General features: G+C 33.0%; 1 protein-coding gene across 2 annotated transcripts in view; it reads left to right on the top strand.

Moving 5' to 3' along the window:
• LOC114326579 (uncharacterized) overlaps positions 1-27408 on the top strand; it is a 131629-nt gene that overhangs the window by 57347 nt on the left and 46874 nt on the right. For both annotated transcript variants that reach the window (XM_028274982.2, XM_028274981.2), the window contains exon 4: positions 500-649. In XM_028274982.2, coding sequence (XP_028130783.2) covers positions 500-649 — 150 coding nt within the window. The remainder of the gene's footprint in view (positions 1-499; positions 650-27408) is intronic.

Genomic DNA, 27408 nt, shown 5'->3' with positions numbered 1-27408 from the left:
GAAGAAGAGTTGTAGCTCATTAAAAGAAGGTTCTTATTCGTCAAATTACAAATTGAATATTTCAACGTGAAATAGCCAAAAATTTAAGCATTTTCGGGGAAAACCCATCAAAACTTTTTTAAAATATTTAAAAAAAGCTTTATTTTAGTTTTTACAAAAGTTTCTAGCAACAAAGCTAAACACAGTTGGTCCCATTTTTTGGTAAAAAAAAATGGTGAAAATCACCTACTAATTAACACCCCAAATCAAAATTAATCAAAACCGTCTAAAATGCCTTTTTTTGTTGAAAAATGAACATTTTCAGTCGCACATAACTCAAAAAGTATTTACTTCATGAAAAAACTATGGAGCAAAAGTGACTTCGAATTAGACAGTTTATCCATTTACTTACTTATTTTGAACGTATGTTTTGTCACCACCGAGAAGGGGTGGGTTTTCACCCCCCAAATAAAAGCGACCCTGGGCGACGTAGTTTATTATTGTAATTTTGTTATTACAGGAATTAAAAATTATTAAAGAGGACCTTTTAAATACAAAGAAAAATTTAACTTTGACCAAACACGATCTGATAAAGACTACAGACCAATTATCAAAATCGAAAGAACAAGCTATGAGGCGAAGAGAAGAAAAAATGGATTTGATCTCAAAGGTAAGTAATTATTGTAATTTCCTCTCTTTTATTATAAATCAAGTTATTCTTAAGTAATCTTGTTCTAATCTGTATTACATTGTACTTATTGTGTTGTTTTATATTGTATTGTTATTTGATTGGATGATAGCCTATTTTAATTCAAATCAGGCCCGAGGCACTACACAATTTTCGGGCCCCTAAATATGATTTAATAATAATAACTTTTTTAAATGAATTAATTATTTAATAGAAATATTGTTGCACCAGAAATTTCAAATTTTATTAACAATAAATAAAAAGATTCACATTTATTAAGATACTCAACTGAAATTTTAATCGCGGCCTACTGCGAATCCACAAACAGGGTGAATTTTCGATATTTTGCTTCGCGTTAGAGATATCGGAAAAAGTTATTTGAAAAGTACTTCCAGATCTTATTCTAACCCTAACATGCCAATGCCAAATTGCATGACAAAATTCGCATTTTTAGTTTTTTTCCGCAAAATTCATCTCCGCTGTACCAAGAGACATCACGGGCCGGAAAATTTTAAGCTTTAGAGTCCTGACCACGTCCTGACTACAAATAATGAAAAAACTAAAAGTGCGAACTTTGTCATGGAATTTTGATATGTGCTTAGAATAATATTTGGAACAACTTTTTCAAATAACTTTTTCCGATATCTCTAACGCGAAGCAAAATATCGAAAATTTACCCTGTTAGGGGAGTCGCAGTAGCCTGCGTTTAAAATTTAAATTTCAGCCGAGTGTCTTAAAAAATATGAACATTCAACCTGCATGTTGTTCTGAAGCTATTTTCTTGTGGTATTTTTGCAATTAACTAGTTTTGATGGCAAATAAGCCACAATTTTACAAAAAAAAAAATGATTTTATTAACGTTTCGACGTCCAAATCGGGTGTCGTTGTCAAAATACAAAAAATATTAATGAATTAAACAAAAATGTTGTTGCTTAGTAAAAGAAATTCTTCTAATAATTTATTTAATCTGACTCATTTATATCGGCAATTCAGACATAATATAGTATACATTTTAAAGCAGAAGACTTTAAAATGATATTGCCGATATTTATGAGTTGCATTCCTGGGACGACTTTATTGAAAGATAGTTCATTCGATTACATGAAATCAACCCCAACTCAAGAATATCCGTCTCAAATAAATCATAACATGTGATCTGTCTTTAAAAAGACAACCACATGCAATGGTGGCGTAAAATTCTTGCGCTAGAGATTCCATAGTAAATCACCAGGGAAAATCAGGAAAAAACGTATTAGGTCTCACTTTAGTTTACCCTCAAAAAAAAATAAAAAAAATAAAATTAAAAAAAAATGAAATAATAAAAAATAATCAAAATTATTATTTTTTTAAAAATAAAAAAAATCAAAAAAAAATTAAAATTAAAATTAAAAAAAATAAAATTATTTGAGAAACTTCAGATCTGCGACACACTGTTTATATGTCAATTCATTTTGTAACTAATTTGGTTGTTGAACCATAAAAGGATAGACCAAACTGGGACAAAAATGTAGTGGTTTCTATTTTTCGTTAAAGAACGTTTCTCCAATGTTCTTTTCTTCTAAATAACCTTTTTCTATTAATGTTACAATTTGTCCTGCTGTACTACTTCTCTTAAGTAACGTACCAATTGATGAAATATATGTTCAGGAGATCGCTCATGTTGAATAACTGTCCTATTGATATTTTTTTCCAGTCATTATAACCATAGAAAGTTAAAAGAACAATACTTTTCGTGGAAATCAGTTTACAAACGTAACAATACTGTGTACTAACCACTTGCGAACAATTTTTCTCCATTATATTAGCTTTCATTTTATAAAAAAATCGCACTTTGCAAATGTCTGATTTTATTATTATCCAGTTGTATAACACATTCACTAATTTTATCAATATATTGATTCGGTCGATTATTTATAAAATATTGTTGAAATTCCGGATTTAAATGTTTTGGCCAATCCCCTATATCGCTAGTAAAAGAGTTATTGACATTGTCGTTTTCCGTATGAGATGACGGAGATGTATTTGTGACAGGTGAAGTCAATTGAAAATCAACAGTGGAGTCATCATTTATCATTTCCTGTTGGTAAAATGAAAGAATTATTAAAACTTATTTTGTTATTGCAATTTTTGGTGATCTTTCCGGGCCCCAATAAAATGCGGGCCCGAGGCAGGTGCCTCACGGGCCTAGTGGTAAAAGAGGCCCGGGATTGGATCAATTAATTATTCCTTTCAAGTCTACACATGAGACCAGAGTGAGCTCTTAGTGAATAATTATGCAATGTAATATGACGTAATCAATGGCGTGGAACTGATTTTGTTGGGAAAATGCAAAGAAATTCCTATGGTATATTTTTAGTTTTGATGTTTTACATATGCAAATATATGGGTTTTATTGTTACAAAATATTATTTAGGCAATATTAAAATTTTAGGTACTTCCGATCTATATGGATAAGATTTCCATTCAGTATATTTATTTTTTCCAAAAACATTTTCGGATTCGAATCCCATTAATTTTTATTTAAAACAGCACCGCTAAATTCCATATAGGTAATTTGGAATCAAAATCTTACATCATCATAAAAGCGACCGCGGCAAAATAATGTGTGGTCCTCGACCACAAACTGCCGGAAAATCCAGTTTCCCATAGATGCATATTTCCGACTTATTTCCGATTTTTTATCTCATAAAGGTTTATACACTATAAAAACCAATAAAATTGAAATGAAATTCCCAGATCGATCATGTTGTCATAAATATTATTTATTAGGTATTTGTTGATGATGGCTTGTAATATACGCAAAGAATTGTTAATAAAAAAGCTAGTACCTATAACTTGCTTACATATTTTTTAATTTGACAGAATAATTTTTAACTAAATAGGTTTTTTATCGGGCCTTTACAGTTCGTTGAACTCAACTCACTAATTTATTATAGGCCTGGATCCCGCGTACCAAAAAAAGTTGATTAATAGCAAACTGAAAATTTGTTAATAGCTTAAGGGTGTCTAGTCGAAAAAACTTTGATGTATGGGAAAACTGGAACAGGGGAAGTCTTAATTATGGAACGTGATTTTGATGGTTTTCGTAGTCTGACGTTCGAAACCTGTAACCTGTTCCACAATTATAACTTCTCCTGTTCCAGTGTTCCCATACATCAAAGTTTGTCCGACTAGGCTCCGTTAAGCTCTTAACAAATTTTCAGCTTGCTAAACTTTTTTTTGGTACGCGGGATCCAGACCTATTAGTCTGTCTGCATTATTGTAAATTTATGTAATTTAAGTATAGAAATTGTTGTTAGAGGATTTTTCCTAGGAATTATTTTTTTATACTAACGCATCAGCCACGCACGGTTATTAGCATGCTGTTTCAAAGTAAATAATACAATAATAGTTCTAATTTTGAAAGTACCTGATTTTGTACATAAATATTTTATAAGTTCTTCTTCTTATGGTGCCTATCCGTTACGGATGTTGGACACTAACATGGCTATTCTGACTTTGTTGACTGCTGCCCTGAAAAGTCCGGTAGTGGTTAAGTTAAACCATTTTCGCAGGTTATGCAGCCAGGATATTCTTCTTCGTCCTGGACCTCTTTTCCCATGCACTTTACCTTGAAGTATGGTCCGAAGTAGGTCATATCGTTGTTCATTGCGAATTATATGGCCCAGGTATTCCAGTTTGCGACGTTTTATGGTTACGACTAGTTCGCGCTCTTTACCCATTCTATGTAGAACTTCTTCGTTGGTAACTCTGTCTATCCAGGAAATCCTCAACATGCGTCTATAGCACCACATCTCAAATGCTTCGAGTCTCTTCAGTGATGCTTCAGTTAAGGTCCATGACTCCACGCCATATAAAAGAACGGAGAATACGTAGCATTTTAGTAAACGAACTTTTATTTCCAATTTTATATCGTGGCTGTTAAAGATTTTTTTCATTTTGACGAAAGCTGATCTTGCCTTCTCGATCCTTATCTTAATTTCCGTCGATTGGTCCCACTGTTCATTTAAGTTTTCACCCAAATAACAAAAGTTGGTGATTTTTGTTACAGGTTGTTGGTTAACTAGTAATTGACCAGGTGGTATCCTATTATTTTTGCTTATAACCATGTATTTGGTTTTTTTTATGTTAAAATCAAGCCCAAACCTGCTACTTACTTTTGCCACCCTGGAGACGAGTATCTGCAGACCTTCAAGACTGTCTGCAAAAATGACAGTATCATCAGCGTATCTTATGTTGTTCAATCGTTCTCCGTTTATAAGTATTCCCTCGTCTATGTCCGTTAGCGCTAGGTTCATAATGTGCTCTGAATATGTATTGAACAATAATGGGGACAATATACATCCCTGTCGCACACCTCTTTTTATCTTTATGTCTTCTGTTAACTGATCCCCTACTCTAACAGCTGCAGTTTGTTCGTAATAGATATTGTTTATTATACGGCGATCTCTGCTGTCTAGACCAATTGAATTTAATATTTTCATCAGTTCGTCATGTTTTATTCTGTCGAACGCTTTCTGGTAATCAACAAAACACACATATATATCACAATTCACGTCTCTACATCTTTGAAAGAGAACTTGTATTGCAAAAAGTGCCTCTCGAGTACCCAATGCATCCCTGAAGCCGAATTGTGTGTTTGTCATGTGTTCTTCACACTTTTTATATATTCTTTTATGTATAATTTTTTAAAAAGTTTTTAGGAGATGGCTCATAAGGCTTATTATTCGATAATCCTCACATTTTTTGGCATTGGGTTTTTTTAGGGATTGTTATAAAAGTTGATCTTAGCCACTGTTGGGGTATTTTTCCACTTTGGTATATATTGTTGAAGATCAAGGTAAGTCTTTTTACTTCGTCTTTATCCATAATTTTCAAAAATTCTGAGTAGAACTCGTCTGGTCCTGCGGCTTTTCCCTCCTTAATGTTAATTATAGCAGCTTCTACTTCCGCTTCGAAAATAGGTGGTCCGGTATCGTCATTTTCATTTTGTGTGATGGTGACATTCCTATCGTCTTCAAATGTTGTTGTCACATAGTTCATCCATGTTGTTTTTGTTTCTTCAATATCAACTATTTGATTTCCTTGAGCGTCTGTTAAGTGTCCCGGCCTTTTTGATTTATAGATGCCTGCTGCTTCTTTGATCTTTTTGTGGAGGTTGAAGGAATCGTGTTTACGTTCCAATATCTCGATTTCTTCACACTGTTTTTCCAGATTTCTGTTTTTAGCTTCTCTGACAGTTTTTTTAATTTTTTTTTCTAGAAACTGATATGCAACGTAGTCTTTCCGCTTGGATTCTCTTCTTCTGTCCATCATCTGTAATATACCGTCGGTCATCCATGGTTTTTTCTTTCCTGTCTTTTTCGGCCGCAGGTATTGGTCTAATATTTCCTTCCCAATATTTTCTAAGTGGTTTATTTCTGTGTCAACATCATTAACTACTTCTGACTTAGATATGCTGTTCTTCAGATATTCCCGTACTTCTTGCTTGATGTCATCATCTCTTAGTTGTTTGAGATCGTATCTTATAGGATTAGGTTTGTGGATTTTTTTAAATTTCAGACGAAACTTAACGACAAGTGGGTTATGGTCTGACTTAATATCTGCACCAGGGTAGGTTTTCACTGATGTTATTGAGTTTTTGAATCTATTATTTATTAAAATATAGTTAATCTGTTTTCTTATGAGATTTTCTGTCGTGTCACCGGGTGAGCGCCATGTGTACAACCTTCTGTATGGTAATTTGAAGAGTGTATTGGTGATTACCAACTCTTCTTCCGTAGCAAATGTGAGTAGGCGTTCTCCTCTCTCATTTCGCTCACCCAAACCCCATGAACCTACTACTTCACCATAACTACCCTTACCGATTTTGGCATTAAAGTCACCCATCACTAGCGTTACTTCATTGGTTTTTAACTTACTTAGGACTTTCCTTAAATCGTAATAAAAAGCCTCTATTACTTCGTCTGATTTGTCTGCTGTGGGTGCGTATATTTGGATTTTGTTGGTTTTTTCTGGGAATAAATCCAATTGAATGAGCATGATTTTCTCGGATATAGGAACAAAATTCGTAACGTATTTTTTTATTTGTTTATTTAAAATTATTCCGACGCCATGCTTATGTTGACCTTCTGTATTTCCAGAGTAATATACTTGGTGCTCGTTTATTTGACATTTTCCGGCATCAGGCCATCGCATTTCACTGAGGCCCGATATTATATCGATACTCAGTCTTTCCATTTCATGGATGGCATTATAAATTTTGCCTGCTTCGTACATGGTCTTGACGTTCCAGGTGCATATTTTAATAAACTGCTTAATTTTTCTAGGCGTATCCTTTCCTTTTACTTGGGGGTTTCGCTTGCTAACGACTTTTATAAGTTACATAAGTTAAATTTTATTAGTCAGTTGACAATCTCTAAGATAAGGAAATAGTTTCTGGGTATCTTTGTTTTATTCGAAGGCGGATTCTAAGTTGTCTGGTTCTAATCACTGGTGGGAAGCCAACAGTAAGGTTCTCCTAGGGAAAAAGAAATTTGGTGGTGGAGTGATGAAGTGCAACAGGTTAGAGAGAACAAATTTGCTAGAAAAAGGTATGAAAACAGAGGATGATAAGGATTTATGCAAGGTAGCAATGCGAGAAGCAAAGCGCACTGTAGCTACCGCTAAGGAAAAATCGTCTACACAGCTATATGAAGAGTTTGAAACACCCGAAGGGATGAAAAGCTTATACTATACAGCACAAGGGATAAGTCATCAAAGGACTTGGGTCATATTCGCCAGATTAAGAGTGCGGATGGAAGATTGTTAAGAACCGATGTTGAAATAAAGCAAAGGTAGTATGAATACTTAGAAAGTTGCTAAACGCAGAACACCAGAGGAGAGGCAGAGGATGCGGGATACCAATGAGAATGTAATACCGGGGATATCGAGAGACGAGGTTGTCGAGGCGTTAAATAGGATGAAGAATAGGAAGGTAGTAGGTCCTTGTAGAATACCTCTAGAGGTCTGGAAGGCTCTAGGAGAGGAAAGGGTTGATATTTTGTGGTAAATGATGAGTAGGAAGATGCTACGAGGAAGAAATGATGACCCAATGCATAAAGAGAAGGTATGATGGTGTCGTTGTATAGAGATATAGCGGACATTTAGGACTGTAAAAACTATAGAGGATAAAGTTAATGTGGCACATAATGAAATTATGGGAGTGAACTGTATAGGCCTGGATCCCGAGTACCAAAAAAAGTTTATTAAGAGCAAGCTGAAAATTTGTTAATAGCTTAACGGTGCCTAGTCGGACAAACTTTGATGTACGAGAACACTGGAACAGAGGAAGTTTTAATTTTGGAACAGGTTAACAATTTGGAACGTCAGACTACGAAAACATCCCATGTATTTTGTCGGACAGAACTTCAAATTGAATTGTTACCCTTTCATTAAACTCTCATGCAAAAATCAGACTGCTATTTACCACCAATATAAATCCTGTCATTTGACATATTCTACGTGCCGGGCTTATTAAAATGCCCAACATATCTGTCGGACAAACATTTTTTCATATATTATATAAAGTTTGCTATTGAATAAACTGTTAGTTTTCACAATCATAAACTTGTCAGGATGACAAGTTCCACAATTAAAATTACGTTCCACAATTAAAACTTCCCATGTTCCAGTGTTCCCATACATCAAAGTTTGTCCAACTAGACACCGTTAAGCTAGTAAAAAATCTTCAGCTGGCTATTAATCAAGTTTTTTTTGATACGAGGGATCCAGGCCTAGTAGAGCGAAGTTTAAGGAGAGAGGCATCGATGTTAAGGACGACAACAGATGTCTTACAGTTGATAAAAAAATATGGCGCGAAGAAAAGAGAGTATTTGGTATTTATAGATCTTGAGAAGGCGTACGATACAGTTTCTAGAAAAGAGTTATGGAGATGTATGAGAGAGAAATGGGTTCCCGAGAAGTACGTCAATGTTCAATTGACATATTGATGAATGCTCTTTGCTGATGATATGGCGTTAGTAAAGAAGAGCAAAGAAATGTTGGAGGAGAAGAGGGAGGGTTGGAGAAGGGCTATTGAAGAGAATTGACTTAAGGTTCGAAGGTCGAAAACGGAGTATATATGGTTGGGGGGAACAGGAATTTTTAGGTACCTACCTACATAGAATTGCTTGGAGAAAAATTAGAACGAGTAGGAGAATTTAAATGTCTTGGATCCTACATAACGTAAAATGGGACACTATATTTAGAAATTTCCCATAGGATTCAGACTGGTTGATTTTACTGGAAGCAAGTGAATAAGCGGGGTATTCTGGAATGGAAAAATCGGGGAAGATTAATACTTTAATATTTACAAATGATATGGAAATTCTTCATCTCATTTATAAACATGTTAAATTATGTAAATACAAGTTGTAAACGTAATATGTACTAAATAGGCATAATTTGTTAATGTGGTTTGAAAAAATTAAAAGAAAAAAAAATAATATACAGTCGAACCCGCTTATTACAATAGCCTTCGTGCTAAGCAAAAATATTATTATAAGCGTTTTATTCTAATAACCGATCATTGGTGGCTAGCTGAAATAAGTTTACCGAATATACGTTATAATAGTACATATTATGTCAATATGTATATGCATATGGTTTTAGGTCTTTTTATCCCAATAAAAATTTATAATCTATTTACAAAAATAATTACGAAACGATTAGACAATAAATTGGAATTTTGTTTTAGAAAAGACTTCCGAACAAACGATCAACTATTGGTAATAAATAATCTTATAAAAAAATGCTGTTTCTAAAAACAGCCAAGTGTGTGGCAATGTACCCATAGAAATTTGTAGACAAATGAAATTATTTTATGACCTTGTCGGCATACGATTGAATTTTCTGTGCTTTCGAAGCTCTTACCGACAAATCATTATATCAGGCAAATTTAAAATTTTTAGGAAATTGTACGTAAAAATTTATTTGTTGACCTGAAAAAATTATTCTAAAAAACGGTATTAGGTTACTAAACCATATTCCAATAAACGGATAAATTTATTAAAGGGTAAATGGAAACGATTCGGGACCTCAAATTTATATTCCATAAACCAGGATATTCCTATAACCGGTACTCTAATAAGCGGGTTCGACTGTATATAAAAAAACACATAATAAAATAATAACAAAAAAAATAATAAATAAATAAAAACAAATAAAAAAAAAGTAAAAAAATGTTTCGCGCAAATTAAAATATATATAAAAAAACACAATAAAATAATTAAAAAAACAAAATAAAAAAAGCAACACAATATACCTATGTATCTATAAAAATAATATTGTAGTATGTACTTATGTTATGAAATAAGAAATTTATGACTATGAATATGCAAACAATCACAAACAAGTCAGGCTAATTGGCCATTTTCCAAAAGAAAAATCGAGAAAAGGCTGAAATAAAAGTGTGGTGAGACCTGCGTCGGTGTACGGCGGTGAAGTGTGGTCGATAAAGAAAATCCAGGATATCTGGTCAATACCTAGTGTTAGGGTTTTCAGGTAGCGCAAACATGCCCCTAACATGACTTAATGACCACTTACGTAGCCAGGACCGACAGCTTTACGTGCCTTCCGCAGCACGGTGGGGCATCACCATCATCATCATTTGGCTCTACAACTCTCTGTTGTCGGTCCTGAGCAGCTATTTTCCATTGCTGTATTCCCATTTTGCGTAGATCACTGGCCACTGCGTCCTTCCATCTCTTTCTTGGCCGACCAACTGACCTTTTGCCATCGGGCCTTTCCCAAAATGTGGCGTTCAGAAGTCTTTCGTCACTCGATCTTAGCACGTGTCCCGCCCGTCGTATTCGGTTTGCTTTAATGTAGCGCACTGTGTTTTCATCTCCATATATTGTCTGGAGTTCATCATTGTGTCTTCTTCTCCATTCTCCTGTTGTCACTTCTCTGCAAGGCCTATAGATAGTCCTCAGTATCTTTCTTTCAAGTACCAGTAATTTTGTGGTTTCCCGCTGGTTCAGAGTCCATGTTTCGCTTCCATACGTTATTGTGGGACGAATTATTGTCTTATATAGGTACTCGGGGCCGCGCCGTCCATAAGGGCGAAGAGGGGCGGTGATCCCCGGCGCCGAACCAAAAAGGCGCCGGTAGGTGCCAAAAAAATCTGGCAATACCGAAATTACCAGAAATATTAGTAATATTTTAGTATCTATCAATCGTAGGTAGATATAAAAATAGCAGTTATTATTACTTTGATCCCCTAAGTCAGGGGTGGGCAAATACTTTTAAGCGCGGACCAAAATGACATTTTCAAAATGTCTCCCGGGCCGGAAGACTATACTGTGAACGAACGCTGTGTACCCGCCAATTTTCGGTGGAGTTATTTCCCTGCACTGTCCAAAAATTTTTTTGATACAAATGCTATAAGTGCTATAAGTATCATTTTAAAGCATTTAGACAAAGAAATTTGATGAAGAAGAATTTTTCAACGGGCCAGATAAAGTAAGCAAAAGGGCGGGATCCGGCCCGCGGGCCGGCTTTGGCCCACCCCTGCCCTAAGTGTATGAACCGTTATTTCTCTCATTAAACTGAACTATTACTCCATTCACTCACTGTAAAATATTGCAAAACCTCTGAATTTTAAAGAACAGCTTGGATTAACATGAAATTTGGCATACGCATAGTTAACATGTCAAATAAGAAAATGGTATTGTGTCGACGTATGCTTTTGCCCTAGGGGAGTACCACCCCTTCACGGGGGTGAAAAAATATACGTTCAAAATAGGTCCGGAAGTGGATAAAGTGACGAATTGTAAATAACTATTATATAAAGTTAAGTTGTTCTATAAAGTTTTTATATTAATGAAGTCAATATCTACTTTTTGTCTTATTTGCGAGTGAATATGTTCATTTTTCAACAAAAAACCACGTTTTTTTGGACGGTTTTTCGCAAATAACTCAAAGTATGTATCTTATCAAAAATATCACTCAAACCAGGACAAACGTTACGATGTCAATTATTCATTCCTATTCTTAAGTGTGGGGAAGTATACGGCAGTGTTACTAGAAAATTCATATTTTAAATACTTAACTAAAAAATTTCATAAACGAAAAAGAAAGACAACAAATGTCATATATTTAGAACGAGTAAATTTGGAGAGTTTAATCATTTATATCCTAAATTAATGAAATAATCCACGTTGGTTTAAAGAGTATTGTGGCTTATTCACTTTCGATTATATCATTGCAGCTGTTAAACTCAGTATTAATAACTGAGCTATCAATAACTATCAATAAGTCATTTTCAAAAACCAAATTCTATTGAGGAGAGGCTGTTACTGACTTTAAGGTATGTTAATGAAAAAACACTGGTACTATACAGGGTGAGGCAAATAAAGGGCCTATTAGAAATATCTCGAGAACTAAAGGCAACAGAATCATGAAAATTGGAATAAAGGGGTTTTGAACGATGATCTATTAAATGAAAATATTTTCATCTTTTTGCAACTTCCGGTTATACCGGAAGTTGCTTATAACTTCGTTTTTTTAAATGGGACACCCTGTATATTTTTACATTTTTGGATTCTCTTCGATGTCTTCTTTCTTAAAATATGAGGTTTTGTAATATTATACAGGGTATTTTAAAAGATAATTACGTTTTTTATTAATTTCGTAGCAAAATTAACACCCTGTAGAATTGTAGTAGTTTGACATCTAAAACTCTACTTACGTTCAAATGATTTTTAATATACTCTACTAGTTAAGAATCATTAGTATAGCTAAATTTTTAATTTTAGTATACAGGGTTGGTCGAAACTCGGAATGAGTATTTTCTAAGTTTTCTTAAATGGAACACACTGTATTTTAGTATTGTAATGAAATGATATTTTATGGTACTTTTTTATTTCTTAAGCATTCCCTATACCTAACTGCTTTAATTTGTGCTTAATTGTTAATCGCACCAACAATCTTAACTAAGTAGTTATTTCGATAGCTAAACCATTATTGGTAATTTTAAGGACCAGTCTGGATTAATATGTATTTATTTCTGAAAAATTATTTGGAATTAAGTATTTTCACGGCCAACCTAATAAAATTTTGCGTATTTTTTGTTGCAATTAATGTTTAGCTTGAATCACCAATAACTCACAAATTAAAGCAGATAGGTATAGGGAATCCTTAAGAAATAAAAAAGTACTATAAAATGTCATTTCACTACAATACAAAAATACAGGGTGTTCCATTTAAGAAAACTCAGAAAATACTCATTCCGAGATTCGACCAACCCTGTATACTAAAATTAAAAATTTAGCTATACTAATGATTCCTAACAATAGTAGAGTATATTAAAAATCATTTGAACGTAAGTAGAGTTTTAGATGTCAAACTACTACAATTCTACAGGGTGTGAGTATTGCTACGAAATTAATAAAAAAACGTAATTATCTTTTAAAATACACTGCATAATATTACAAAACCTTATATTTTAAGACAGAAGACATCGAGGAGAATCCAAAAATGTAAAAATATATAGGGTATCCCATTTAAAAAAACAAAGTTATAAGCAACTTCCGGTATAACCGGAAGTTGCAAAGAGATGAAAATATTTTCATTTAATAGATCATCCTTCAAAACCCCTTTATTCCAATTTTCATGATTATGTTGCCTTTAGTTCTCGAGATATTTCTAATAGGCCAGTTATCTGCCTCACCCTATATAGTTATTATTAGTTTTATTTATTTAATAAACTATTGCCTAGCATAATTTGAATTGAAAAAAGCAATGGGGCGTCACACTGTGTCGTATCTTGTCGCGAACAAATCAAGTTCGCACTTCGTCGCGTCTTGTCGTAGACTGATTAACTCGAAAACGTAGGCCATACACAAATACAACCATTACTTGATATTTTCGCGACGCGTCGCGTCGTGTCGCGTTGTCGTGTTTGTCGTTCACCTAGGACAACGGGATAGGAATAATTTTGAAAAAAAAAGGCATTTCCTTCAAAATTTCAAATTATTACTTTTTATTTAAAACCAATTTTTTTTTCAAAATTAAGCACTTTGAAATGGTGAAACTACCAGATCCTATTTATAGTGAAGTGAAGTGATCATATACAGTGTGTCAATTTGAAAAGTTGCCACTTCCTATAATTTGGTCCCTATATGAAATATAAAAATATGCAAAAACACGTCAAATTTATTTGTGAGGGGGACATTTTGTAGACCAGTTTTCAACTAAATTACATCAACCCTCTAGCGGAGGCGGACACTACCCCCAAAATCTTTAATGGAAAGGCGGGTTGAGTGATACCTCATTTCAGAGGTCATTCAATTACCTTTTCAAAAATACCACATACCTTATATTTCTTTTCAGTACTTTTGGAAAAATCTTGGACTCAGTACCTACTCTAAAAAAATTTTGGAGTTTTGAACTCGATACTTAATATATTTACGGTTTTACTTGATTTTTCCAAAAATACTCCAAAAAATACTCTAAGTACTCCAATACCCAAAAAAATTCAATTTGGAGTTCAATACTCCAAAAAAAGTTTTTGAGTTCTGAACTCGATACTTAGTATCTGTATGGTTTCATTTGATTTTTCCAAATGTACTGAAAATAAATTTAACGTAATGTGGTATTTTTGAAAATGTAGCTGGAGTGACGATGTAAAGAGAATTGCCGGGAACTGGTTAGGCTTAGAGGAGGCCTATGTTCAGCAGTGGACGATAATAGTTAGATTATGATGATACTTTCCTAACACATCAAAAATAGTTTCTAGGTATACCGTATAACGATTCACTAAGCTACAAAAAACTACTTACAAAGGAAGGGGGAAAGGGGCGCCTAAAATTACTTGCCCCGGGGCGCTTGAAAGCCTTGGCGCGGCCCTGTAGGTACTCTTATTTTTGCTGGTCTTCAGAGTATTTTTGATTTAAGTAGGGTCATTAATGAGTAATATGCCCTGTTTCTTGCAATGATCCTGGCTGCCACGTCCTTTTCGTATTTATTTTCGGATGTTATGATCGCTTCCAGGTACTTAAATTCTTTGACGACTTCAAAGTTGCATTCATTAATTGTTACGTTTTGTCTAACCCTTGGTCTTAGGTTCTTCGTAACCACCACGTACTTGGTCTTGTTCTCGTTGACCATAAAACGTTGACGGTGGGGCAGCTCAGTTAAAATAGAAATTTCTTTGATTCAAAGAAATTTCTTGGTATCAGTGCCGGAAATCGAACCCAGGTAGTCTGACTTGTTAAGCTAGTATAGCAGCTGAGATACAACCGTCACAAATCATCTGGTAAAAATTTGCCTTTCAGGTCCGTTCAAAAGTCTTGTAGGTTTAAACTTAAAGGATCCAGGATGCTGCTAGGTAAGGAATGTCATACATAAGCAAATAACTCGCGAACGAGCTATATTACTGGTGAATAAAAACATGCCGAATAGAAAGGTGGCTAAATGTTCGGTGAGCTTAAGTCAAAGTCAAATGGTATATGTAGTCGATATACGCAAATGTACACCGATAATTGCTTGTGGAAAAAACACAACTATTATAAAATTAAAGGCAACAAGCGGGATGTAATTAAATTTAAATTAAACGAACGGTTAAATTTTCATCAGCTAATAAAAAAATAACAACTTTGTAAGATAATAACTTTATATTGATACATTCATTCATCATCACCGCCAAGAACGTATTCCCCTTATTAACATTATTGTTCTAATTAAATAATATTTATTGTAATGAATATGAGTTAATTATTACCTTTGTGTTAGTCTACACATAAATAAAACCACAAGATTCCGGTTTAGCACTGTTACGATCTGGTACCAAATACGAATTCTGAAATTTTTTATAAAAAAATAGAAAATCCTAAAGTATTTGCATTTTAAACAGATATATCAATTATGTTCACCAACCAAATCCTATTTCAAATTCTCGGTTTCGGCCACATCTCAAGATCGATATGATATCCTTTTGGAGGCAGGTGTTTTGTTACCATTTTAACACTATTGTTGTTCAAAGGTATTAATATTATTTTGGTATCCATCCAGATTTCTTGATACACAGTGGTGCATACACGAAACAGTGGCTTGCAATGTTCTTTAATGATGAACTTCAGTCAGGTAACATTCCTTTCTCACTTAAGCGAACTACCGCCAGAAAACTACCGCCCCATAGCTCTACTCAGCATGGTATATAAACTATTAGAAAAGCTTCTCCTCAACAGAATTAGTCACAGGATACTAGAAAATGTCCCCATTGAACAAGCTGGCTTCCGCTCCCATCGAAGCTGTATGGACCAAGTTTAACAACTTTTATAGAAGTTAGTTTTCAAAAGAACCAAAAGACAGCAACAGTATTCAGGGCCCCGCTACCATATATGCAAAATGTGCAATGCACACGGGCGCCATCCTTTAGGGACGTCAAAACCCGGGGTCAAAAATTGCAAAAAAAAAACAAACAAGAAAACAAAAATTAATTTTAAAATAAAAAAAAATAAAAACGTTTACCATTTTTATTCAAATGCAATACGAAGGCAAAACTGTCTTATTTTTTACTTATGTACAGAGAGCGCAAACCATCACTCTAAATCGAAGATTTTCGTCTCTTGTTGGAGGCATCATCAGAGAGGCGTAGGTTTTGTTCTCTGCCCCAAGTGACAAACGCTGAGAGCTAATCCTCGCACTGTAACTGACTTTATGGAGTAGGTGCCTAGCGACATCTGCTAAATGAAAGTTAAATTTTTCAACCTAATAAAAATATTTAAAACTATTTTTAAAAGATATTTAATTAAAAAACTTATTGGACCTTTTTCCTGGTGACTCCTCCATGGATTCTAAAAATTGCAAGCCAGATGGATGCTGCAGTGAAGACAAGAGAGAATTCTAAAATTTGCAATTCACAACAGTCCCCCCCTGTACAGTCACCCCGTCTAATTTTATCGAAAAAATACTCTAACAAAATATAGCTTACAAAAAAGTGAATACGAAGTCTGAAAACCCAGTAAAAGCAGAGCTCTAGCTAATGAAAAGTAGGTTCTTATTCGTCAAATTCGAAATCGAATATTTTAACGTGAAATAACCAAAAAATTAAGCATTCTTCGGGGAAAACTCATTAAAACTTCTTTAAAGTGTTTAAAAAAAGCTATATTTTACTACTTTTAAAAAAATTTGTAGCAACAAGAACAAGCAACAAGCAACCTTTTTTTTGGTAAAAAAATTGTAAAAATCACCCCCTAATTAGCATTCCAAATGAAATTAATCGTTAGCGCTTTACCATTTACTTTATATACTACGTATTGTTTATATGATTTATAAGTTTCATCGGTAAGTGCACATTTTTGAGAAAATTTGGTTTTAAAGTAATTTTTTTTAATATTGAAAATATTCCTTTTTTCCAAAGAAATTAGAAATTATTAGTGATACCAAAAACCTCTAGCAGTAAAAAAGTGTAGGTTTTGCTTTTCTGAATACTTTGGTGTTTTTCTTTTCCCATAAGGCAAAAATTGGTTGGCTGTTCAAAATTTGCATACACTCGAGATTAGTGACTCATTTAAGCCCTTTTAACTACAGCTTTTTAAAAAATAAGCACTTTGAACTGATGAAACTTCAGATGATATAAATAAAAGGACATAAGTAACTTGTGGTGAGGCGGTAATGATTAATTTCATTTGGGATGTTAATTAGGGGGTGATATTACGATTTTATTTTACCAAAAAAAGGGACCATCATCATTTTGACCGCAACTTACTTACCTACTTTTGATGTTAAAAAAAATTAAAAAAAAAGCAAAAATACAACTTCTTTTAAACACTTTTAAAAAGTTATAATGAGTTTTCCCTGATAAGTGCGTGACATTTTTGGTAATTTCACGTTGAAATATTCGATTTGGAATTTGACGAATAAGAACCTCCTTTTTATTATCTGCTCCTACTGGGTCTGCAGACTTCATAATATATAGGCACTTACACCATTTTTTCACTTTTATATAGGTAAGCAATATTTTTTCGATAAAACACTTAATTTTTGGGTTATTTGCGAAAATCCGTCTAAAAACGTGTTTTTTTTGTTGTTGAAAAATAAACATATTTACTTGCAAATAACTTGAAAATTATTGACTTAGTGAAAAAACTTGTAGAATTGTTTAAAATTAGTCATTTTATCCAATTCCGGACTTTTTTGAACGTATGTTTTTTCACCCACGAGAAGGAGTGAAACTCATTCAGGGCAAAAACACACATCTGCACAATATCACTTTTTTCTTTGACATGTTAGCTATGTGTATGAAAAATGTAATGTCAATCCAGGCGGTACTTTAAAATCCGGAGGTTTTACAATATTTTACCTTGAGTGAATGGAGTATAATGACTTCTAAAGTTCAGTTTTTTGGTTTATTTCAAGCACCTACCTACCTTAAAAAAATGCATAAAAAACATGATCCAAAATGGCTTAAGGGGAGCCAAAATCCTTTTTTGCACACAAGCGCCAGTAACCCTTACGGGGGCCCTGACAGTATTTATAGATCTAACAGCAGCATATGATACTGTTTGGAGACAGGGATTAATATATAAACTGGCACGTATTATGCCCTGCAGAAAGATGATTAACCTCATTGACAACATGCTGACAAACAGAGCCTTCCAGGTTATAATGGGAAAGGAGACGAGTAGACAGATGAAACTTAACAATGGTCTTCCACAGGGTTCTGTCCTTGCCCCTTTACTTTTCAGCCTCTATATTGCTGACATGCCTGAAACCGAATCTCGGAAGTTTGGATATGCTGACGACTGGACCCCTGCAACAAGCCACCAATCTTTAGAAACTACAGAAATAACTCTCACGAATGACTTATCCATCCTCAGCGAATACCTTAAGAAATGGAAACTACAACCAAGTACTACAAAAACTGAAGTATCAGCTTTTCATCTCAACAACAAGCTGGCAAACAGAGAATTGCGAGTGTATTTTAATAACAAGCTGTTAAAACACAATTAATACCCGAAATACCTTGGGGTTACTCTAGACAGAACGCTCACATTCAGAGAACACCAGACGAAAACAGCAGCAAAATTGAAAACACGCAACAATATAATACAGAAACTCTGCGGCACTACATAGGGGTCCACAGCATCAACTTTAAGATCCTCTGCTCTTGGCCTGATACATCCGGTGGCAGAATACTGTGCACCAGTGTGGCTAAATAGCAATAATACTCACCTGGTCGACACCCAACTAAACCGTGCTATGCGTACAATAACAGGCACAATTAAGCCCACCCCTACAATGTGGCTACCTACCCTTAGTAATATAGCACCACCCAACCTACGCCGCGAACATGCATTGGTTAAAGAATATAACAAAACAATGGACAGTCGCCAGCTTCTAGTCCACAACGACATCCCCGGTATTCTTGGAAACCGTCTCCGATCCAGGTTACCCCCTCTACAAACTGCTCAAGCGCTACAGCAATCCAACTTTGACTTAAATACCCGATGGAGAGAAGATTGGGAAAGTAGGACAGAGCCGCATTACCATAGTCTACCGGACATCATAGGAAAACCTGGCGAATTTGAACATCCCCGTAAGATTTGGACAGCCCTTAATCGAATTCGAACAAACTGTGGAAAATGCGCCGACTCCCTCTACAGATGGGGTAAACTCCCCTCGCCTTCTTGTGACTGCGGCGCTGCAAGACAGACGATCAGTCACATTGTTCAGGACTGCCCACGCAGAGTATTCGCGGTGTGCAAGTACTTGGAAGGGAAACGAGAAACGACCGTGCGCGAGTCGCGGAGAAATATTGCAACTATCTTAAATAATTCATATTGTCAATTGAAATTGTCAAATTGACGTATATTTCATACCTTCTGTCATTGAAGCAGAAAAATTATATATTGCTCCACAATATTGATATGATATGCAATTATTATATAAAGGTAAATTTAATTAATTGTATTTTGAGTGCAGTACTGCATTTTAATAACTAATTTTATTTACTACATACAATTGTTCACGTTTTCATAACATAACCTGAATCTTATTTTTTCTTCTTACTATTTTTTTGGACTATGGCCTTGACAATTATCCAGTAACCAGGACTAATATAATTGGTCAATATAATTAAAAGTGCGAATAAAAGTACAGAGCGAAGAAATAGGAGTCGCTTTGCCGAACTTGCACGGTCCCAATACACAGGCGACCCTATAGACTTTGTAATGGCAACCGAAGGGTCAATCGAATATATAAAAAAATTGGAGATTTGTTTGTGATGCATTGTATAATGCATAAATCTAAATATATTCTGTGATGAACTTAAGCCATACGCTAAGAAAAATTAAAAAAAATAAATAAATATTATTTTGTAACATTACCCACCCATCAATCTGACTTTACAACCCTATGTCCTATACTTTATTTCACGTTTAGAATAGAACATTGGGCTTATGGAGATCAGTGTTGCCAAAATTCTCACGCACGTGTTGTTACTAGACTGTCGATATAATATGATTCATTCAAATCAGAGCCGTATTCAGCACTGTGTAGATGTAGTTAACTTTATTTCACTAATAAACAGATAAGTATAGTTGAATACAAAATAATGCATTATAAATACTTGTTTCTTTAATAGACAGATATGTAATTATTATGGCCTGATAAGAATGTTAAATTTTACTATTGTTTAACATTACAGGTGTATGAAAGCTTTATTTTCATGTAAATAATAACAACAATTACTTACATAAAAATTTTTCCTTGTATATAAAATTTGAAATTTTTTTTAAATTATTAGTTTGTAAGTTGATAAAAGCTACATTTTAAAATAAATAGGGTGTCCCAATAAATTGCGACGTATCAAAGTTATATTTTTTCTTCTTAGTTTTCTTCTTCTTTCACTTTATAAGCAATCCAGGCTTGTTCACTGACGGATTGATACCTCTATGGAAGGTTGTCACTTTATTATTTGCGCGATCGGCCGATAATTCTACTGATTTGTGATTTTTATTTATTGATATCATACCCCGAGTACTTTATAAAAAAAAATGTAATCGCGTTTAGTTTACTTCCAGTCGTATTTACGTGCGAAGCGCTATAGGGAAGCCTATAAGGAAAATACAAATACAACCCTGATCCTTCTTGTCTTCGTCGTGGCATCACCGCGCTTCTATCGTTCATTAGAAATACATGGCCCTATCTCCTATTCTTAACTTGATTGAGGAGGCCTCTATGGCCTCCTCAAGGATTTCTCTTCAGTCGTCCCTATCCATGGTCGTCCTCAACCAAGCACGTATGCCAATTATTAACATCATTGTTCTAATAGGGAACTTGCATAAAATTTTAAATTCGAAAAAAATGCTATAAATCACAACAGAACATAATTTAAAACATATATCAAAGAAAAAAAAATTGTGTCTTTAGTTTGGCCCTTAAAGACGATTAAAATCGAGAGAAAATTCAAATTATAGCCCTCATAGGTCGTGACGTCATATCATTATAGCATACTTCTATTCTATTCTATTCTATTCTATTCTATTCAATTCTATTCTATTCTATTCTATTCTATTCTATTCTATTCTATTCTATTCTATTCTATTCTATTCTATTCTATTCTATTCTATTCTATTCTATTCTATTCTATTCTATTCTATTCTATTCTATTCTGTTATTCTATTCTATTCTATTCTATTCTATTCTATTCTATTCTATTCTATTCTATTCTATTCTATTCTATTCTATTCTATTCTATTCTATTCTATTCTATTCTATTCTATTCTATTCTATTCTATTCTATTCTATTCTATTCTATTCTATTCTATTCTATTCTATTCTGTTCTAATGTTTGAAGTGTGCGTATTTTCATTATATTTGGCATTCGTTCTGACACTCAGTTTTATAAAATAAATATTTTGATACTTGCTGTGAACTATATATTTCTGACAAATATTTTGTTGAGTGTTTTTGTTAAGACAATTTCCAACTAATATTTCTTCTTTTTCTTTTTCTTTTTCTTTTTCTTTTTCTTTTTCTTTTTCTTTTTCTTTTTCTTTTTCTTTTTCTTTTTCTTTTTCTTTTTCTTTTTCTTTTTCTTTTTCTTTTTCTTTTTCTTTTTCTTTTTCTTTTTCTTTTTCTTTTTCTTTTTCTTTTTCTTTTTCTTTTTCTTTTTCTTTTTCTTTTATATAGGCAGTACTGCCTGTCTTAAACAGTTCCTTTTATTCTGCACCTAAATTGTCATTCCATCTTTTCCTTAGGCGTCATATATACTTCTTTTGCCTAACGGTGACTTGTCCCTGGCTATTCTTATTATCCTTGATTCAGACATCTTGCTTATGTGTTGGTTCCACTCTTCTTTTCTGTTCTTTACCTATACCTTTACTAGGTATTTATATTGTCTTTCTCACATATACGTCTGATTTCCTTACTCCTGTCCTGTAGTCCTTTTCCAGCAATTCTTTAAGATCTTCATTCAGTTGGTCTCCAGTGGCTTTAACTATTTGGTCTTTTACATCTTCTTCGATATTGTTGTTGACTGATAGAGTAATTCCCAGGTATTTGAAAGTCATTACTTGTTGTATAATTTGATTTTCTAACTCCAATTTGCATCTTATTGGTTCTTTGGCTATTACTAAGATTTTTGTTTTTTGGGCTGATATTTTCATGTTCATTTTTTTGCGTTAATGTTGAATTCGTGCAGTTTTCTTTGTACATAGATCGTCTTAGCACCCTGCTACTTACCACGTTGTCATCAACATAACAGAGTATTTTTTTATACCTCTATCGCCCATTTTGTACCCTCTTTTTTTCTACACTAATTTTATTATTATTATTGCATCCAACGTTATGTTAAACAGTAACTAATATTTGAGTGTTTTTATTACTTAAGCCATTTTTTTTAAAATGACCGAAGAGAGTTTTTCTAAAGGCCAGTCTGATAATACCCATTGTAAATAATATATTTTTATGGTGATCACATATTTTCAAACGGTTGAAATTTTTTCCGCGGGAGAAGTTCTGGGAGTTAAATATATGTATTTTATACATAATATGTATATTATACTCCTTTTATACCTATTAATTTTATTCTGATTATTATTCCTGTAATGCGTATTTAATGATACAACTTAGTAGGTATATGGTTCTTTTCATGGGCATTTTTCAGTGCGTCACAAATGATAGAAAAAAAGGTAAGTCCGTGATAAAACACATTTATAACATTTATTCTAACATGACATTTTAGTTAAATCTGACAGTTGTCACATTTTATTTGCAATTTGGCATAAAAACAAATCAATTGTGTTTATTGCATTTATAAAATGTTATTTTCTTTGATTTGTATAGTGTATAAATTGTACAGATTATAGTCGTAAATATATTATATAATTCGTAAATATTTTTTTTTTCAATTATAGCGCCATCTATCGACAACTAGAATAAATGTTATAAATGTCTGCAATCACGGACGTGCCTTTTTTCTGTCACATACAATTTAATGCGTTAGAAAGAAATCGAAAAACTGTGGCGGACTGAAAAATGCCTATGAGAAAAAGAATAGGTACTTTATACTAAGTATAGTGTCAATATTATATTCTATTTTGATGCTATTGTGTTGAAATTGAATAAAATTAACCTATTTATCGTTTTTTAGATCTTATTTATCCTTCCTTTCCTTCAAAAACTGTATCGAACTCCAATCTTAACAAACTGGTATATATTATTACATGAGACACGATAAATGTCATTATAAAATATATTCCGGTAGGTGTGAGTTGACGGAATTAATTAAAAATGATACAAATAAGTTAACAACGAACAGTAAAACATTTATTTATTTTGGTAACAAAAAGGTGTTGCTTAGTTAGATCTCGGAAAAGGGTCGGTCGTTAGCAAGTAGTGCCTCGGTTGCACGCTGTGAATAGACTGTTAAGAAAAGCCACAATCTATTATATCGATGTTATGCCTTTCTACAATATGGTCCGGAGAGGACAATAAATCAGACATAAATCAGAGCATAAAAACAGACACACTTCTGCAGTTTTAAAAACGAATGCCATGTCCCAAAGTGAGTTGTTGACATAATGGTCTGATATGGTAATTAATTTATGGGGACTTCAGTTGGTAAACTGACACTCCAAAAACATATGGTCAGGGGATGCATTAGTTCCGTAAAACCATGTCTTTCTTAGCGTCTCGTTTGTATATCAACGGTGACTTTATATGACCCATATTATTTCGTTTTGAGAAAAAATATTAAAATTAAAATTAGCGAAAATAGTAATTAAAGCGTATCGCTATAAATATAATGATATGACGTCACAAGTGTTCGCTCGCTTTTTCGATCGTTTGAAATGATTTAAATGCACAGAAGATTTTAAATTTGTACTTCCAAATTATTATGAGTTTGTTAGGCGTGAAATTTTGGAAATCTTATTTTTAAAGGAAACTGAACATTATTATGTAATAAAACAAAAATGTGCAAGTTCCCTATTAAATATTGTTTATTGTAATGAATATGAGTTAATTATTACCTTTGTGTTAGTCTACACATAATTAAAACCACAAGTTTCCGTTTTGAAACTGTTACGATGTGGTACTAAATACGGATTCTGAATTTTTTATAAAAAAAAATAAAAAATCATGTAACTGCAGTAATGTACTTAGTTACATTTCAAACAAATCCTATTTCAAATTCTCAAAAACATCTATTCTAATAGAAAATGAATATTCAATGTCACTTCTGATGTCCACTTTACATCAACAATAAATTGAACAAGAAATTGACAAAGTTATTCAAGGCCAAATTTGACGTGTACAAAATGTATGGTTTGTAAAAGAAAATGAAGGAATTTGATGAAATAGAACAATTGGATATGTTTTATTTTGTCAAATTTCTTTATTTTCTTTTAATTCACGGCAAAATTGGATGTAGAATTGTGTTTTGTATAAGTCAAATTTGACCTTGAAGAAGTTGGTCAATTTCTTGTTCAATTTATTGTTGATGTAAAGTGCACTTAAGAAATTTCATCTTCTGTGACGGGTAGTTCTTTCACGACAACAGTCTCAGTAAAACACAGGTTAAAATAAAATAAATGTATTAAGGATTTTTATACAGTATGGTGTAAATGTCTGGAATAAATTCGACATTTCGTAAACCGGCGAGTTTAGGGAAAAATCCCGAAACAGGTCAATTTTTATTTTTAAATTATGACATTTTGGCATATATTTCATATGAGTGACGTCATCCATATGGACGTGATGACGTAATCGATGATTTTTATAATAAGACTAGGGGTCGTGTGTTAGCTCATTTGAAAGGGTATTCAATTCTGTATTCAGTAATATAAATATTAACATAATTGTTTATACACAGTGTCCAATTTTTTTTTAATTAAATTAATTGACAAAAAAGAAAACTGTATGTAATTTATTTAATTCAAAATACATTTTACTATTGTCACAAAACAGAAAAAATGTTTATTTGACAAATAAGCATTATTTTTCGCTTAACTTTAATGTTCAAACCAGCTCTCGCCAACCACCTGCCTCTTGGAAGTTGAACATTTAATTTATGCGAATAGTACGTTCTTTCACGGTTTTTGCTGTAAATTTTAAAGAACCGCTTGGATTGACATGAAATTTGGCATACGCATAGCTAACATGTCATAGAAAAAAAGTGATATGGTTTCGATGTGTGCTTTTGCAATGGGGGTTAGTTTCACCCCATCTCGTGGTTGAAAAAATATATGTTTAAGTTAAGTTCCGAAATGGATAAACTGACTAATTTTAAGCAACTTTTGTTCTATAGAGTTTTTCACCAAATCAATACTTTTCGAGTTATTTGCAAGTGATTATGTTCATTTTTCAACAAAATAACGGTGTAGGTATATATAAGATCTTTATACCTAGCAAAAGCAGAGTTATAGCTAATGAAAAATAGGTTCATATTCGAAAAATTCCAAATAGAATAATTCAATGTGAAATATCCAAATAATGAAGCATTCTCGGGGAAAACACCTTACAACTTTTTGAAAGTATTTAAAAAAAGCTTTATTTCTGTTTTTATAAAAAAAATTTCTAGCGTCAAATGTAAGCAAGTTACGCTCAAAATAAAGTTGGTCCCTTTTGTTTTGGCAAAAAAAATCAGAAAGATCACCCCCAATTAGCAACTTAAATGAAATTAATCGTTACCGCTTCACAAGTTACTTTACTTATGTTGTGTTTATATGATCTGTAAGTTTCATAGATTCAAAGTGCTTATTTTTGAAAAAATTTGGTTTTAAAGTAAAATTTTTAAAAATTTTAATTTTGAAAAAATGCTTTTTTTCAAAATAATTTAAAAATTGTTAGAGATACCAAAAGTCTTAATCAATAAAAAAAGTCGGCTTTACTTTTCTGAATATTTTGTATTTTTTTGTTTTTCTGTAAGACAAAAATTGGTCAAGATTCGGTGTTTCTAAATTTGAATACACTCGTGATAAGTGACTCGTTCAAGCCCTTTTAACTACGGCTCTTTCAAAAATAAGGACTTTAAACCGATGAAACTTACAGATCGTATGATCAATACATACGCGAGTAAAAAACTTGTGAAGTGATAACAATTAAGTTCATTTGAAATGCTAATTAGGGGGTGATTTCCCCGATTTCTTACCAAAAAAAGGGACCAACTTTATTTTGAGCGTAACTTGTTTATTTTTTATGCTAAAATTTTTTTTTAAAAACAAAAATAAGCATTTTTTAAACACTTTAAAAAAGTTAAATAAAGTTTTCCCCAAAAAAGTGCTTCGTTTTTGAAGTTATACTTCTTTACGCGCGATATGAGGGTGAATTTTTATATGTTAAAACCTACGATCCGGGCGCATGCGCATTATAACTTTGTTCTGATTGGATGTTCAAATGACATGTCAAAGATTATCCAATATGGCAGTTGTAGCACAGCTGTGGTGTGGACGGTTGACGGTTTGGTTATGTATGGTTGTTGCGTTTTAAAATTTGTGGGAAGAGAAACAAAAACAAAGGTTAGTTAATAGTTATACTGCCTTTTTGAAGTTATACTTCTTTACGCGCGATTTCATTGAGGGTGAAATTTTAGTAATCTGTGCACACAGGCAGTATGGAGTTCGTTACTAAATGTTTTAATTTATGTATTTATCAGTCCAGAAAAGGTGTGGAAAGAATATATTAGTGTTTTTAAATATATTTTTCTACAAATGTGTTAAAATGCAATTTATAGCACTCCATAGGAGCGTTAAAAATGCTACTTTAAAGCACCGGTGCTTTAAAAATTTTAAGGCACTGCAGTTAAAAGTGAATTGTCAAATTGTGAAACGTCAAAATATTTATATTTCATTTAGTAACATTAATAGATATTAATAATACCTATTTACGAATGTTTCTTCTAAAATTTAGGAATATATTAATTTTATAGTACATTTAAGTATGTAGTAATTTTCTTTACAATTTTTACTTACCAATTTGTTTTGTTTATACCTAATATCGCCGTTGTCTAGCAAGTGTCTGCGTAGATTAGCGGTATGTGTATTTAGCTACGGACCTGTTAGTACTTGGTTCGATTCCCACATAAGGAAATTTTTTTGTTTATTATTAATGGTTATTGACATCTTAGACTATTATTATATGTTAAATGAATTTTTCTTATGCACAAATGCAATTTCAGATTTCTTATTCATTACAATAGTTCACAAAATTTCCTGACATTCTCACGAATCCAACGCACCAAACTGCATTAA

This window comes from Diabrotica virgifera, chromosome 3 (assembly GCF_917563875.1).
Source record: "Diabrotica virgifera virgifera chromosome 3, PGI_DIABVI_V3a".
Lineage (NCBI taxonomy): Eukaryota > Metazoa > Arthropoda > Insecta > Coleoptera > Chrysomelidae > Diabrotica > Diabrotica virgifera.
The sequence above is the reverse complement of the archived record's forward strand: the minus strand, read 5'-3'. Positions and strand labels throughout refer to the sequence as shown.